The sequence below is a fragment of the Macaca mulatta genome, chromosome 16 (genome assembly GCF_049350105.2).
Source record: "Macaca mulatta isolate MMU2019108-1 chromosome 16, T2T-MMU8v2.0, whole genome shotgun sequence".
Taxonomy (NCBI): Eukaryota; Metazoa; Chordata; class Mammalia; order Primates; family Cercopithecidae; genus Macaca; species Macaca mulatta.
In genome coordinates, this window is record NC_133421.1 from 10,733,633 (window position 1) to 10,750,487 (window position 16,855).

The window sequence follows — 16,855 nt, forward strand, 5'->3', positions numbered from 1 at the left end:
CACCCTCTTCTGGGCCCACAACAATCCATATCTGCCCACCTCCCTCCGTCCTCCTCCTCACTCCAGCTGGACGTAGCCCACCTCTCCTGTCCCATCTGTAGCTGGCCCCAGGAGGTGGAGCCCCCATCCCCTCAGTGGCCCTGCCAGCCCCAGTACCTCCTGGCCACCTCTGGGAAGGCAGAACCACCTCTTTGTTCTGCTCAGCTTCCCAAGACTGTCCTAATCATATGCTTCTCAGGGGATCTGGGATGAGTCCCGTTGCTTACCTGAGCCTCAGTTGCCTCATCCATAAGATGGAGATGATGCTATTTGCTCCCAGAAAACAGTGACCTCTGCATCCAAAGGAAGCTGGTGGGGAAAGGGGAGGAAGGAGGAAATGGCGGTGGAAGAAGTGGGGTGAGAAATGAAGGCCACCTGTGGAGGAGGCCTCACCGCCCAGAATCTGAGCTCCGTCCCTTCCCTGACCCCGTGAGGGTCCGGCGGCCCTGCCCTGGGACTCGGGCCTCATGGAGATCCTAACTGGGCCAGCTGCTTGAAAACAAGGCTTTCTTCTTTAATAAGGACAGTGGTCAGGACCTTTTAGCATAGTGAAATAAATGACGAGGCCCAAAGGTATCCAAAGGAATCTAGAGAACTTCTAAAATGTTCTCATTTATTGTATGTGTGTATGTGAGAGTTCATACGCACACTCCCAACACACACACTGAAGCCAGGGTAAGACCCCAGTCATCCAGCCCCACTCCCCACAGGCTGTCTGGCCTCCCACAGGGTGAAGAAGAGCAGCTGGCACGTATTATGCATCAATTCAGAAGCTGCCAGGCCATGGACATCGACGTTCAAGGCCCTCCAGGGGTCCACAGTCAGTTCCTAAAAGCTGCGTTAAGCTGTATACATCCCAGGGCAGTGCAGAAACGTCCGACTCCCACGGGAAAACAAACCTGGATTTAGAAATCAAACTTGCAGTTACATTAAGTTAAAGGAAGTGCTGTCTCCACGCCAGGGAAGTAGGGGCCCCGGGTTGTTATGAAAGGAGCTCAGGGCTCGGTGTGGTGACTCACGCCTGTAATCCCAGCACTTTGGGAGGCCGAGGTGGGCAGATCACCTGAGGGTGAGTATTTGAGACCTGCCTGGGCAACATGGTGAAACGTCGTCTCTACTAAAAATACAAAAATTAGCTGGGTGTGGTGGCGCGCACCTCTAATCCCAGCTACTCAGGAGGCTGAGGCAGGAGAATCCCTTGAACCTGGGAAGCAGAGGTTGCAGTGAGCTGAGATCACACCACTGCACTCCCGCCTGGCCTCCTGGGCGACAGAGTGTGAGACTCCATCTCAAAAAAAACAAAACAAAAAAAACCAAACACCACATGCGGCCCCTGAGCTGCAGGGACTGCATCCTCCCAGCCCTGGGTCTCCAGTGTCCCCTGGGGACTGTGAGGTGGGCCATGGGGCACGCCTCTCCCCGTTCCCCTTGGCAGCCCTCCTGTGAGATGAGGACTTGAGCAGGAGACCCAAGGCTTTTGCAGCTTTCCTAGGCTTCGGACCTGGGCACCACAGCACTGTCGTCCTAGCAAAGCAGCGGACCCCGAGGAGTTACGGGTTGCAGAGGGAAAGCCCTCTCTTCTCCCCATCCTTCCCTGCACAAGGCCTGGGGGTAACCTCAGCAAGGAAGTAGGAGGGGAAGGGAGAGGATTTAGGTGGGCTTGCTTGGGGGATGGATTGTTTTGATCGCCTGTTTGGTTTGGTTTTCGTCTTGAATAACCGTTTCAGCAGCTACACTGTGGAGAGGCAGCTAGGAGCAGGGAGGAAGGCACCGACTCGCAGCCTCTGCTCTGTTTTTCATGATTTTAAGTGAAATCGTGAAAATGAGGCTTGTAAAACTGCCCAAAGCCGATCCTGTGTTCCACCGGATTCTAGTTGACTCAACCTGGTTTTCTTGTCCTCTGACTTTGTTCCTTCCAGTGAATTCTGCCTCCCCAACAATGTTCCAGGGGGCACTTTGGCCCCTCAGAGCTCTCCTGGCCCCTCACCCCTTCTCTTCAGGCAGCCTCTCTCTGCTGAACCTGACACCCTCCTTTCATAGACTCGAAGGAGCCCCTTAGGCCTTCCCTGCGTCCTGCCCTGTTGTAGCAGCCCTGGGCAATGGGGGGCATCTCTCTTTGTCGGGGAAGGGTGGGGCACAGCCTCAGGTGTCATCAGACCCTCTGTTCCCTGACTCAGCCTTCCCTTTGCCCGACACCCGACTCCCTCATGGGTTATCAGCGAAGCAGGTGGCAGGGACGGTGGACTTCAGGTTCAGGTCATAGGCAGTGACACGGGCCTGGCTGGGTGAGGTGACTTGCCCAGTCACCCAGCCAGGCAGTGGCCCGGCCTCCCACTCCTTCCACAGAGGCCTTCCTTGAGCTTTTCCTTCCCATCACAATTCCTGCAGAGAGCTGCGGGCCAGCCCCACATGCTCATCTTTCTAGACCTCATGGTGGTTACCCGGTTCCTGCCCCGACACCCACGGCCCAGGCGCCTCACCTGGCTGTCTACATTTCTGCTGCAAGACAAGGCTGGAGGAAGAGCAGGTGGCGGGGGGAACACAGTGGGAATCCCCCCGGGGAGATGATGGGGGCTGGGGCTCTGGCACCGCTAGCTTTCATGTCCTCCTCACCACGCTCCAAGCCTGTGACTCCACAGCCAGGACTAACACTGTCCCTGGCATTCCTCAGCCCTGGCGGTGGTGGGGTGTTTCCGGTTCCAGGACTGTTCCTGGGACTCTTGTGGTCACTTAAAAGTTGGGGACACTCGGGGTGGCTGAGGCGTGAGGATCACGAGGTCAGGAGTTCGAGACCAGTCTGGCAAACATAGTGAAACCCCGTCTCTACTTAAAATACAAAAAATTGGCCGGGCACGGTGGCTCAAGCCTGTAATCCCAGCACTTTGGGAGGCCGAGGCGGGCAGATCACGAGGTCAGGAGATCGAGACCATCCTGGCGAACACGATGAAACCCCGTCTCTACTAAAAAATACAAAAAAACTAGCTGGGTGAGGTGGCGGGGGCCTGTAGTCCCAGCTGCTCGGGAGGCTGAGGTAGGAGAATGGCGTGAACCCGGGAGGTGGAGCTTGCAGAGAGCTGAGATCTGGCCACTGGACTCCAGCCTGGGCGACAGAGGGAGACTCCATCTCAAAAAAAAAAAAAAAAAAAAAAAAAAAATTAGCTGGGTGTGGTGATGTGCACCCTGTAATCCCAGGGAGGCTGAGGCAGGAGAATTGTTTGAACTGGGGAGGCGGAGGGTGCGGTGAGCTGAGATTGTGCCATTGCACACCAGCCTGAGCAACAGAGTGAGACTGTCTCCAAAAAAAAAAAAAAAAAAATTGGGGAGTCCTCCCCACCGCCAGCTCCGGCTGTGTGTTCAGGCAGGAGGCAGGCCAAGAACAGTGTCTGGAAAGGGATTGCACGGGCTTCTGCGGAGGGCTCAGAGGAGTCCTGCAGAGTTGGGGGACAGGGCCTCGGGAAGCGTGCTTGGTCAGAGAGGAGTGAGTGGCCCCACAGGGGCTGGCAGGGGCCCTGAGGACAACGCCAGGCCCACAGGTTTCTCTGAGGCTGGGGCGAGGCCCCCAGTGGGCTCTGCTGGCCTCTATGGAGAATCTCCCATGAGTCATGTGTTGGGCCCCTGGCCCCTCTGAGAAGGTGTGTAAGGGGGTGTCCCTCCCACACAGACTTGGGCCAGCCCAGGGAGAAGGTGACCAGCAGGGGGAGGGCAGGTGGGAGCTGGCCTGGGGATGAGAGAGCAGGGGAGGCCAGGCCGGGCGGGCCAGGGCGAGCCGGGCAGGGGTTCCCTCGGAGGCTGCGTAATCCCCGCTCTCTGACTGACACCCGGCAGGGGGCCAATTAGGAGAAGCATATTTCCTTCACCCAGGGCACTTGGATGTTCCAGAAGCCGCTAATTAGAACCTCGGGTTTGCTGCCCCTGCTGGGTGAAGAGCAGGCCTGGCTGCTAGCAGCCCCGGACCCCCTTCCTCCTCCATGCCTCGCGGGCTGGGCCTTGCCCTTGTGTGGCTGAAGAGCGCGGGTCTGGGGCTCCGCGGACCGGGGCAGTGGGGGCGGATGAGACGGGGCCTGCGGGCTCGGGGCACCAGCCCTGCCCCGTGTTCTCTCGGGCACACACTTAGTGAGCCAGAGCCCAGTTCTGGTGGGCTTGGAGGCACAAAGCAAGGCAAAGGGATTTGGGGTGGGGGGGCCTCAGTGCCAAGGCCCTGCCATGCCACTCACATTGGAGGGACCCCAGGACCGAAGGGAGCTCTGGAGACGCAGGTTACTAATTTGCTGTGTGACTGGACAGGGAGCTTTGCCGCCGGGGCCTCGGTTTCCTCATGTCACATGGAGGTGTAGTCCAGGGCACATGATATCCTTCTAAGTGAGACCCTGGCCGTGTCCCCTGCCCACAGCAGGCACCGTGTCTAAGGGGCGGGGGCCGTGGGGAGGCTGTCTCAGGTCACCTGGCCGCCCTCTCCTGGGGCACTCAGTCCTCTGTTGCCCTCTAGGGGATCTGGCTCTTCTTGCAAATGCTTGAAGGAGAGCTGCCAGGGAGGCTGAGCGGGGAGCAGTTGTTCCCAGAAGACAGGTTTTATTATTTTCAAGCGCATTCGTGATTCCTACCAGCTTCTCAGGAAAGCCCAGCCTTGGAGGGACCCTTCCTCTGCCAGGAGGTGGCGAGTGGAGTGGGTGGGTGTGCACGTGCCCACCACACAGCTGGCATCCGGTGGGGCAGCTCAGATACAGGCGGAGCACGGCCCTGCTGGAGGCACCTGCCCTGCGGTCACACAGCACACACCTGAAACCATGGTCCCGGAAACCACCGCCAGGGGACTGAAGCATCCCAGCCCTGCCCCACGAGGCCCCGCCTCACACCCCACCAAGCCAAGAGGCTTCCTTGGCGGAGCCCCTCTGCCTCCTCCTCTTCCCTTCCCATCTCCCTTCCACCCCCTTCTTCCCATCCCATTCCTGTGCTCCTGTGGGGAGCTCCACTGTTCCGTCCTCACTCACCTCCTCCTGTCTGCACTGCCTCCCACATCTCACACAACCACTGTGCTCACGTCCACACCACTCACAGGCACACATACCGCACACGCATGCACACCATCATACATACCACACACATCAAACACCATCACACACACTATCACACAGGCACACACACACCACACATCACAGATAGACTATCACAGTCACACATACACATAAGCACACCATCACACACACACACCACACGCACGCATACACAATCACATCACACCATCACACACTATCACATAGGCACACACACCACACGCATACACACCCCACACATCAAACAGACTATCAGTCACACATCATACACATACACACCATCACATACACCACACGCACTTTATCACACAGGCACACACACACCACACACATCAAACACAGATACATAGACTATCACACACAGGCACGCACACTATCACACGCATACCACACATGCATGCACACACAATCAGGCACACACGCACATAGGCACACATGCATGCACACACCATCACACCACACACATCACACACCACATACTTTATCAGAGACACCACACGCGCACACACACAATCACACATCATACACATACACCACACACACACCACACATCAAACACAGATACACAAACTATCACAGGCACGCACACTATCACACACATCACACATGCATGCTCACACACTATCAGGGGCACACACCACACATGCATGCATAGATACACCGTCACACATCAAACACACCATCACACACACCCCACACACATCAGATACACCATCACACACTATCACACAGGCACACGTGCACACACATCAGATATGCACACCACACACAATCATACAGGCACATGTACCACACACATGCACACATACACCACACACATCAAATAGATACACCATCACACATTTTATCACACGGGCACACATACCACACATACCACACATGCACACATACCTCACACCCTGTACATCAGATACACACACCATCACACATACACACTATTGTACAGGCACACGTACCACACATGCGTGCACACCCCACACACATCAAATAGATTCACCATCACACAGACTTGATCACACAGGCACACATACCACACATACATCACACACGTCACACCATATACATCAGATATACATACCATCACACACAATCACAAGCCACAACTACCACACACACCATCACACATGCATACAATTGCATACACATTACACATACCACACATCACACACATTCACACACATCACTACACACATCACACATTATCACACACATGCACACCCCATCACACACACCATCACACATGCCTACAACCACATACACATTAGATATCACACACATGTCACACTACACCACTATACACATCACACACATTATACATGCACACCCCATCACACACACCCCATCACTACACACATACCACCACACAAACAGCATCACACAGGCGTAACTTATCACGCACATGCACACACCATTACACATACACCGTCACAGCAATGCACATCCCGAGAAGTAGTCCTGGCCCCTCGCACACCCGTTTCCACCCCCAGCTGCCCCTCCACGCCCGTTCATTGAGCGCCTGCTGTGAGCCCCGTCTTGCCTTGGGTGCTGTGCTTGTAGATCTGTGTGAGGCTCAGTCTTGACCCTCGGAGAGCTTATAGTCTAGGAGGGGAGACCGACACAGACAAAAGCCACAGAAGGAAGGGTGTGGCCGGGTTGCAGCCTGAGGTGGGCGCACACAGAGTGTCGTCCATTCTCTAGAGAGGGCGAGGGTGGGAAGGCTTCCTGGAGGAGGGAGCCTGAGTAACCAGTGCTCACTGGGCAAAGCAAGGCTCCCAGGTGGAGGGAGGAACGTCTCCAAGAAAGAAGCTAGGCATAGCACGGGGAAATGGGAGAAGAGTATGAGCCGGGTGTTCAGTGCACTGTGGGGCCCAGGGAGGCTGGAGAGAGGCCGGTGTTGGCCTCATGAGTTGCATCTGTGCGCCGAAGCCACTCTGACCCCTCCGGCTCACGTGGACACGCGGGGGCTCCCACCCACGCCCCCACCCCCCCCACCCCCTGCCTCAGGTGGCCTGGGTGCTGCCGCTGGCCTCTTCCTACTCCCTGGGACTCAGAAAGGGGGGAAGACAGCTCCCATTCTGAAAGGTGAGATCATCTCACTTCTGCCAGTTCTTGGAAAAGTTATTCGTTCCCAGAAATGTTTATTAGTCACCCCTTTTGTTGAAAGACATTTTGGCACCACCAGATGGAAAAATCAAAATGCTTCTCACAGGATGATTCGTCTCAAGTATTCCGCCTGACATCCCACAAGGATGATTTCTGAGGATACAATTCAAGGAGGATGTTCTGTTGGCATCTGTGGGGAGGAGCCGAGTCTGTTCAGCTGTGTGTGTGTGTGTGTGTGTGTGTGTGTGTGTGTGAGAGAGAGAGAGAGAGAGGAGTGTGAGAGACTGTGTGATTATGCGTGTGTGACTGTGACTGTGTGACTGTGACTGACTGTGACAGACTGTGACTGTGTGACTGTGACTGTGCACACACGTGCATGTGCTTGTGTGCTCTCTTGGGGGTCCATGGAAGCAGTGGGCCTGGGGACCTGAGCAGAATTCTGATTTGCATCCCCGTACCCTCCGTGTGCCCCGGCACCTCCCAAGCCAGTGGAAACCAAGTAGGGGGCTTGCCCATCCAAGAACTGTTCCCTCCTGCTGCTGGGCCCCGGACCGGGTACATCACAGCCTTGGTGCTTATTCTTATTTAATCTCCACGGACACACCTTGCGAGGGAGGGATTTTCATTCCTGTCAATGGAACACTGAGACTCAACAAGATAAAATACCATGTGCAGGGTTAGCTACTCCACAGCTGAGACCTTGCTTCTCTCCCACACCCGGGAGGCAAGGCTTTGGCAGCAGGAGTAGGCGCGGCAGTCCTTTAGAACACTCAAGAACTGGGACCCCAACGGGGCCCCTGACTCTGGAGGAGCCTTGGAGGAGAGGCCACAGACATCTTCGTGGGCAAACAGGCGGGAGCGGGCACCGTGGTGCTGGGGATGTCCGAGATGGTGCAGCGCGGGCACTGGGCATAGTGGCAGGGACGGTGGTGGTGGTGGGTGGTGACGGCAGAGGTGGAATCGGTGATGGGCATGGCTGCGTGTTGGAGGAAGCTTCCAGGAAGACCCCTGATGGTGAGTGGGGAGACCAGCTGGAGTGGAGGCGGGCGTGGAGAAGAGGCAGTGAGGGGATGGCCGTGGCTCACTGCGGAGCTGATGTGGGTCAGAGCGTGGCGGACAGTGGTGACTGGGGCTGGTGGAGGTGCTGGTGGATGGATCCCGCTCTTGGCTCAGCCCTTGTCCGGTCGCTCAGGCTGGGAATCAAATGAGCCGGAGTGGGGAGGGTCTCACCATTCCCACTGCTTGTCTCCAGCTAGCCTCAGGGACACGGGGCTTCACAGCAAATGATGGACTCTCCCCTTCAGCAGCACCGTCTCCCCTTCAGTAGCACCCTCTCTTCTTTTCTTGACCTTGGAGTCAATGGCTATTCTTGATCAGGCTCAGTTCCTTCAAGTGCGGAAAGCTGGACAGGTTATCAGCCCCTTTGTAGGAATGAAGTTACTATGTCTTGGATGTGGGCACAGATGTTAGGGGAGCACCCTGGGGGCTGTCCCCCAAGGTCAGGGCCCCTGCTGTGGGCCCAGAGGCAGCTGATGTGATGGCTGCGAGAGGCCACCTCCCCTGAGCAGTGCCCCCCTGTCCAGGGACAGGACGAAGACCAGCCAGCAGCACGTGGCACGGTGTTTCGGAGGCTTGCTGACCCTTCCCTGGGGTCACTGGCCCCTGGGGAATCCTCTGATTTCCCCCACCAGATGTGACCCCCCTCTCCCCGAGTGCCAGGCCCATATGGAGGCCAGATGTGGAGCTGGGCCCATGTGAGTCAGCCTGAGGTCGTGGAATGTGGGTGACCACCAGGTTGGCCAGGGAGGGCCAGTCGGTCCCCATGACAGCTCGACAGAAAAGCCCCAGAGCCCACAGGAAGCCGCTCTGGTGTGAGCCCGGTGGGGGCAGGGTGCTGCGATACTGGGGCCTCCTAGCCCAGGCGGCTCTGGGGGGGATGCGGCCCTTCCCAGCACAGTGACTTGCCATCCCGCAGAGGGGGAGCCCTCAGGGGAGAGGTGGGCCCCAGAAGGGCTCTCCCTGGGATCTGGGCAGCTTCCTGGCCCTCATCTGCCCTTTCCCTGGAGCTTCCTCTTGTCTCTCCCGATGCTGTTTTCCTCTCCTCTCTGAGCATCCTGTTTTTAGGAAGGAGGGGTGGAGAGGGAGGGCTGTAAGGGGCCACAGAAGCATCTGATGAATGGTATCTCCTGCCCTTTTACAGATAGGGACACCAAAGCTCAGAGTAGGGGTGGGGTGGGGATCTGTCCAAGGTGCCCGGAGTGTGCGGCTGGGGACACCAGGCAGGAAAGGCTAGTCTTCTGGCTCAGCCATGCCCTGTGTGTGTCTGACCACAGAGCACTTCTGCCGACGCAGAGCACAGGTGGGCATTTTGTGAGGTGTTCCGGGTGGCCCTCCCCTGGCATGAGTGCCTTTGGTACTGAGGACCTCAGCACCTCTGTCATTGTTCCTGGGTTTCCTCCCCAAGGCCTGTCCCAAAGTCTTCACATACCTGCCAGCTCAGCTCTGCGTGTGCTGGGCTCAGGCCTCTGAGATACTGTGGGGGTACCCGGGGGGGGGGACCCCAGCCTCCCAAGAAGCCTACAGGAGCTTTGGGAGGCATCTCTGCAAGCCCTGGCCCCTGAGTCAATTCATCCAGCAGCACTCAGCTCCGCCCCCGCCCTGCTGTGGCCCCCGGGTCTCAGCTACTTCCTTCAGGTCTCCTCAGGGAAGCAGATTTTGAAGATGGCTTGACTTTTAGGAGCCGACAGGAGTTCCGAGCCAAGTCCCGTGTGTAGAGGGTGCATGGATGCTCATCCCACACGGGACAGGGCTCCACACCAGGGTGCCCCGGGAGCGGCCTGGAAATGCCAGCCCACCTTGTGGAGAGGGGATGCTCTTGGCTGTCAGGCAAAGGGGCTTGCTGGAGGTGGCACCTTGGTGGGGAAATGGGCAGTGTTTGAGAGGTTCTCAGCCAGGCCACTCCCGCTCTTTGGGGGTGGTATTAATCTACATCTGCAGGTCTGGTGGCCTCTGGCTGAAACACTCTCCATACCAAGCCTTCTGGGAGCCCCGGAGGGAGCTGAAGGTGGACTGGACTGAGCCCACGCCAAGGGAGGATGGATTTCCCACTCTCCCTCCTCTGGAGGCTGGGCCCCCACTGCTGCTGAGGGTGCCGGCCTCGGGGCGTTGTGGGGCATGCTCACTGCTCCATCCTCCTCCTGGGTGGTTCTCGATGGCATGTCCCACCAGCCCTGCCCTCACCGATGCCTTTGTTGTGCAAGGAGCTAGTTGGCTGATCCAGCCAGCCTGGGAGCACTGGGGCTGAGCCAGAGGTGGGAGGGCCTTGGCGGAGGGGAGCACTATCCACCCTCCAGGGTGACTCTTGACAGCCATGTCCCTGCCTCTGGTGGGCCCAGCCCCTTAAAGGGTCGGGGGAACAAGCGTGGAATTCAGAGGCAGCCAGGCTGTTTCAGTTCGTTCTAACGGGAGAAGGCGGCTGCAGCTTCCTCCCTGGGCAGCAGGCTCTCCCCGGGGCTGCTGTGCTGGAGGCAGCAGCCCCCATGCCGAGGGCGCCCCAGCTGGGGCAGGGCCCAGATCCACTCCCCTTCTTAAGCCTCTTGCAAAGAAGGGTGCCAGCCCCCGATCTCTTCACTGATGAGCCTCAGGGTGCAGAGCTGGACAGGCCAGGCCTGACTGTGCCCACTTCCCAGGGGACAGGGCTGGTCTCCTTCCCAGGGGTCTGGCTCTCTGATTCTAAGACCTCCTAATGTCCTGTCCTCCGGGGACCCCCAGGTAGACAAATGGTCTCAGGTAGCTAACTCCTCTCCCTTCCCAGAAACAGAGCCCAAGCACCAGGACCTAGCATGGGAAACTGAGGCAGCGTCCACACTGCTTTCAGTTCCCTGAGAGAGGGTCATCCTGTTCTTATGGTTGAGGGGAAACCTTCAGCCAGCTCTAAGTTGGGTATCCTCATCTTGTTCAAGTCCTGGGGCAGGGCCCAGGTGGCGGGCACATGGCAGGAGATCCCTGAGGACTCCTGAGGGCAGCAGTGGCAGTTGCCAGGCCTGGCCACAGTGAGCCTCCAGCCCTCTGTCTTGTTTGATGTAGACTAGGCGGGGGTCACAGTGACCGCCCCCATCTCAGGTGTGGCGGCCCCTTGCGGTGACCCCGTGTCCCAGGTGTGGCGGCCCCTCTCCTACATTTCCCGGCAGGGAGTCGGGAGAGGGCAGATGAGCATCACTGAGACCAAACCTTGGCTTTGGCGGCCCTTCCTCCCTTCGCAGGGCCTGGGAAGCATGTGCTGAGTTGCGTTTCAGGAAAGCAGCTGCAGCTCGTGACATGCTTTCCACAGCGGGAGATTTATGGGGCTGCGCGGCTTTCATGGTTTCTGTGGGGTTCCTATTCTCCCCCCCATTTGTCCTGGCCGCTGTCTCTGAGGCAGATGGGTGACAAGCTTCCCCTAGCTGGACCGGCCCAACAGGAAGGTATGGCTGGGTGGGGGAGGGGTGAGGCTGACCACCTCAGCCTCCTTCGGAGGGGGAAGCTGCTGGGAGCCACTGGGGGCCCACCTCGAGCAGCCCATAAATCTCTGAGACCTCCAGGAGGCAGGAAGCCTCCCCGGGGAGGTGTCCCACACACTCAGGCCTTGCCAGGGAAAGGAGAAGGGCCAGCAGCCCCCAGAGTCTGTGCCGCGGCCACTCCCCCAGGGCCCAGCCTGCAAGTTGTTTATTCCGGGCTGGGCCTTTCCTGCCATGTGTCAGTTCCCAACAGGCAGATGAATGAGCAGCATCTGTAGCTTCTGCACCAGCCCGACAGCTCCTACAACCTGGCCTGGGCGGGGAGCTTTGATCCCAGCAGGAGGTCCCCCAAATCTGCAAGGAGGGGCATCTGTCAGTTCCCATCTACTCCTGCCATTAACTTTCTGGGGTGGTGACAATGCAGGGTCCTCAGAAGGCCTAGAGCTCACAGGCTATGGTGGCTCCTGGGCCCGGACTGGAGCTGGGGAGGGAGGGAGGTTTTGGATGGACTGGGGTCTGGACAGAGGACAAGGGCTCCCGTGGGGCAACAAGTCGCCCTCTGGAGGAATCTAAGCAGAGGCTGTGACCTGGAGCTCCCCATTTTTCAGGTTGCCTTTGACGGCCTGGTAATGGGTCAACACTGGGACTCTGAGGAAGTTGAGGTACCCCAGGAAGGAGACCTAGATGCTCACTTGGGTACCTTGCACTGCAGCCAGGGACGCAGGAAGCAGCATCTGAAAAGCCACCCAGGGCTGGACAGGCCAGGCCTGACTGTGCCTACCTCCCAGGGGACCGGGCTGGTCTCCCCGGGGTCTGGTTCTCTGGTTCTACTGCCCTCCTTAACCAAGGGAAGTGCTCAAGGCACTCAGCCTGCCCTGGACCTGCCTCCTAGCCCCCTGGCCCCTCGGCCGGAACCAACTCCACACTGCTGCAGGCTGCCCTTATTGACTTTGGCCCCCACGGACCTGGCCCTCAGCCCCTTTGTCACCTCCTCGGAGCCACGGCCAGCCCTCCAGAGCCCCATGTGGGCGTCTGCTGTGGGGCAGAGGAAGGTGTGGGTTAGGGCAAGGGAAGCCAGTCCTCTTGGCTCACACTGCCCTGGTGGCTGAGAGTTCTGGGCATGAAAGACCTTCCTGTGAACCCCAGAAATGCTGAGAGGGAGGGCCGCTGCTGCCCCACCCCACCCCACCTGCAGCCTTTTCACCGAGCTCTGTGGCTGGCTGCAGGAAAGGAGGGTTTACTGCACAGAAGTGGGGTGGCCCGTGGGCTGCAAGGGCAGGAGACAAAGCTCAGCCAGGTGTCTAGGACAGCGGAGGCCACTCCTGGCCACCCTGGAACTGCACTCTCTCTTCTTGCTTTCCCTTGGGCATCTGCTCTAGGCACCCGCCGCCTCCCCATGGTGGAGCACCAGGGCTCAGTTAGGCTTCCAGTCAGCCCAACCCATTCAGCATCCAGGGTTCCAGTTCCCACGTCCCAGCCCTGGTTTTGTCTGCCCTGACAGCAGATCCCTGCCCTGAGCAGAGTCGGCTGGGAAGAGCGCACCAACTCACTTGTAGCAGTCAGCTCTGCGGCAGCAAGGGCTCAGAGGAAGGGAGGATGAAGTTGAGCTGTGGACCCTGGGATGCAGCCGTTGAGCACTTATGTAAAACCAGAAGCACCAGCAGGCAGAGGCCAGGCTCCCCTCCCCAGGCAGGAGGGTTGAGGAGCTCTGTTAACATCTGCCTCATTGACTTCCTTGTCTCCACTTCAGAGAATGGCCATTCTGACTTAAGGTGGCAACTTCTTCCTGTACAACAGCAGTCCCTCTTTTTTTTTTTGGAGATGGAGTTTCACTCCTGTTGCCCTGGCTGGACTGCAGTGGTGTGATCTCCACTCACTGCAAACTCCGCCTCCCGGGTTCAAGCAATTCTCCTGCCTCAGCCTCCCCAGTAACTGGGATTACAGGTGCCCACCACCACGCCTGGCTAATTTTTTGTATTTTTAGTAGAGACAGCGTTTTACCATGTTGGCCAGGCTGGTTTCAAACTCCTGACCTCAGGTGATCCACTCGCCTCGGCCTCCCAAAGTGCTGGGATTACAGGCGTGAGTCACCGCGCCCAGCCAGCAGTCCCTAATTTAAGGACTGTCGGCACACTTCTCATCTCCCTGGTCTGACCTCACCATCTGCCTTTCTGAGAGCAATCTCATCTCTCTCCTTTCTGAATACACGGTGGGGGATCCTCAGCAGAGCCCCCAGTTCCAGCGTTCTTGAAGACAATTTTTAGGACATCAGTGCAAGGACAGTGGGAATGCAGGCATGCTAAGGGCCGAGGCTAATTAGCTTGGGGTGAGTTTCATCGTATGGGTGTGTCTTAGTTCTGGGCTGCTGCCACAAAACCCCTTAGACTGGGTGACTGATAACAGAAACTTATTGCTCATAGTTTTGGAGGCTGGGAAGTCCAAGACCAAGGTGCCAACAGATTCCGAGTCTGGTGAGGGTTTGCTCTCTGCTTCAGAAATGCTGCCTTCTTGCTGTGTCCTCACACAGTGGAAAGGGCATGGGAAGTATGCCTCCTTTTTTTTTTTTGAGACAGCGTCTTGCCCTGTCACCCAGGCTGGAGTGCAGTGGTGTGATGTTGGCTCACTGCAACGTCCACCTCCTGGGTTCAAGCAATTCTCCTGCCTCAGCCTCCTGAGTAGCTGGGACTACAGGTGCCTGCTGCCACGCCTGGCTAATTTTTTGTATTTTAGTAGAGACAGGGTTTCACTGTGTTGCCCAGGGAACTCCTGAGCTCAGGCAATCTGCCCGCCTCGGCCTTCCAAAGTGCTAGGATTACCGGCGTGAGCCACTGTGCCCAGTCAGCTTCTATAAGGGCACTAATCCCATCCACAGGGTGAAATCCTCATGATTTAATCATGTCCCAAAGACCCTACTTCATATTCTCACACTGGATATCAAGTTCCAACAGACGAATCTGGGGGGGATACTAATATTAAAACCATGATAGGGTCTAAGAGGCTCATCCTTGAGGCCATGGTCCTAGGACGAGCAGAACTGCCCATAGCCCACTGTGTGAAGCCCCCTCGTTGGGTGACATCACGGGTACATCTGGCTTGGGAGGGGCCCCAGGTTCCATGTAGCCCAGAGATCCCAATCATTCCTCACTTCAAGCCAGAGGTAGGTTGGACGTGACAGCAGCCTGGTGGAGTGCTGTGTGGCTGCTGATGCTCGTGCTCCCAGACCTGCAGGGCAGGTCTGTCTGAGGTCACTGTTGCAATGCACATTTTGAATATTTTCAGCTGTATGTGCACGGCAGGGGCTTGGCCCAGGCACTGCATGTGTAGCTCATACTTGGTGGGCTGTGTAATGTGTAGAGGGGTTGCCAAGGGCAGCGGAAATGTAGCCTTTTTCCAGCATAATCATGAGTCCTACCACTACGTGCCCCTGCCCCCTGTGGCCAGGACAGCTCCCACCCCTGATGTTGCTGAGATCTGATGGGGGTGGAAGGACAAAGGCTGGTTGCTTTCTCCCGACTGACCAATGCCCATTGCTCTATCCCTCTGGACTCCCGACAGCAAGGTGTCCAGGGGAGGGTACCTTTCAGGGCTTTGCGCTTGGTGTTACGCAGTTAAGCAGGTCCCCTTCAGGCCTGTGTGGCTGTGCCTGGAGATGCACAGGGGGCTGCTTTGGATGCGACGCCTGGTTTCCAAGGCATTCACTGATGGGGGGAAGCTCAGAGACCAGAGAGGGCTGGGCAGGGCTCAGCGGCCCTTCTGCTATGACCCCAGGGAGTGAGAAGGTCCCTGGGAGGCCTCTGCAGGAAGTCTAAGGCTTGGCCTTCTCCAGTCAGCTCTTTCTCTAGGCTCTTCTCAGCAAACGTGAGACTCTGCCAGCTCTGCCCTTCTGCCTGGCCCTGAGCAGAGGCCCAACATCCCCAGAATCTTCAAGATTAATTGTATTAGCTTCTAGGGCTGCCAGAACAAAGTACTACAGATCGAGTGGCTTAAACCATAGAAATGTATTTCTCACAGCTCTGGAGGCTGGAAGTCCAAGATCAAGGTGTCAGCAGGGTTGTTTTCCTCTGAGTTCTCTCCTGGCTTGTAGATGGCCACCTTCTCGCGTCCTTACAGGATCTTCCCTCTGTGTGTCTGTCTCTTTATCTCCTCTTATAAGGACACGGGTCATGGGCCCACCGTAATGACCTCATCTTAATTATACTTAAATGTTGTAAAATTTTAATGGGTACTTAATTATACTTTAAAGACCCTATCTCCAAGTAAAATCATCCTGTGAAGCCCAGGGGGTTAAGCTTTCAACAGAGGAATTTGTTGGGACACCATTTAGCACACAGCACCAACAGATGCTCTAAGCCTGGGATCAAAGCTGTGCTCTCCCAGAGCCCCAGCCCAGGGTGCGTCCCACAGCATCCTTGTTGGGCCACTCAGCCCATGCTGGCTGGGGACACTGTGGCTGTGCAAAGGGTCTGAGGTGTCCAGCACGGCAGAAACAGCCGTATCCTGAGCTCATTCGTATTCAGCTCAGTCCTGGGGAGAGGAAAGTGGGGCGCTCAGGGATGCCTGGGGTGGCTCCCCCATTGCTTAGCTAAGGGGCTCTCAGTTGCCACGGTGACCTCTGTCTGCCCAGTCAAATACACTCAGCCCAGCCACTTCTCTGGGCTGGAGGGCTCCCCCCACCCCACAGTTCACACTGACTGTTGAGTCCCTTGGTGACAAAAACATGGAAACGGTTGTCATGGCAGCCATTCTTTGGAGCTCTCAGACTGGAGTGCAAAGTTCAGGATGCCCAGGGGCAGCTGAAATGAAAATATGGGAAAATGTGCTTCCCTCGCCCTGGAAAGATGAGTCGGTTGGCATTCAGTGCTCTCCTGCGCCTGGCTGTCCCTGCCCCTCCCCATCCCCTGGTCCATGTGTGGGTACAGGGGGTTGCCCTGCGAGTGAAGGAGCAGAGTGGCCCCCAGAGATGTAGACAGAAGCCAGCCAGCGTGGGAAGGCAGGCTGAGTTGGGGTGGGTCCATTGTGTGGAGGGGTAAGTGGGGAAGTGATCGCTGGGCGTTCCCTGGGGACATGTGCTTGTGACTGCTGAAGCCACAGAGCTTGCCTGTGTCTTGGTTTCTTCAAGCTGCTGCTCCTTTCTCCGGAGGGCTCAAGTCTGCTTCATGGGCCAGC

At 57.3% G+C, this 16,855-nt stretch overlaps 2 protein-coding genes across 9 annotated transcripts in view; one reads left to right on the plus strand and one right to left on the minus strand.

Moving 5' to 3' along the window:
* Nucleotides 1-16,855, plus strand: part of NTN1 (netrin 1) — a 245,339-nt gene that overhangs the window by 226,771 nt on the left and 1,713 nt on the right. The window contains exon 5 of one of the 5 annotated variants that reach the window (XM_077970354.1): nucleotides 3,310-3,694. The exons of the other annotated variants lie outside the window; for them this stretch is intronic. Coding sequence (XP_077826480.1) covers nucleotides 3,310-3,552 — 243 coding nt within the window. The 3' untranslated portion in view covers nucleotides 3,553-3,694. Of the gene's footprint in view, nucleotides 1-3,309; nucleotides 3,695-16,855 lie in introns of those variants that run through there. 5 annotated transcript variants of the gene reach the window in all.
* The window catches only part of STX8 (syntaxin 8), a 380,941-nt gene that overhangs the window by 21,218 nt on the left and 342,868 nt on the right, over nucleotides 1-16,855 (minus strand). For all 4 annotated transcript variants that reach the window (XR_013405821.1, XR_013405823.1, XR_013405822.1 and 1 more), the window contains exon 9: nucleotides 267-348. The gene's annotated coding sequence lies outside the window, so the exon portion shown is untranslated. The remainder of the gene's footprint in view (nucleotides 1-266; nucleotides 349-16,855) is intronic.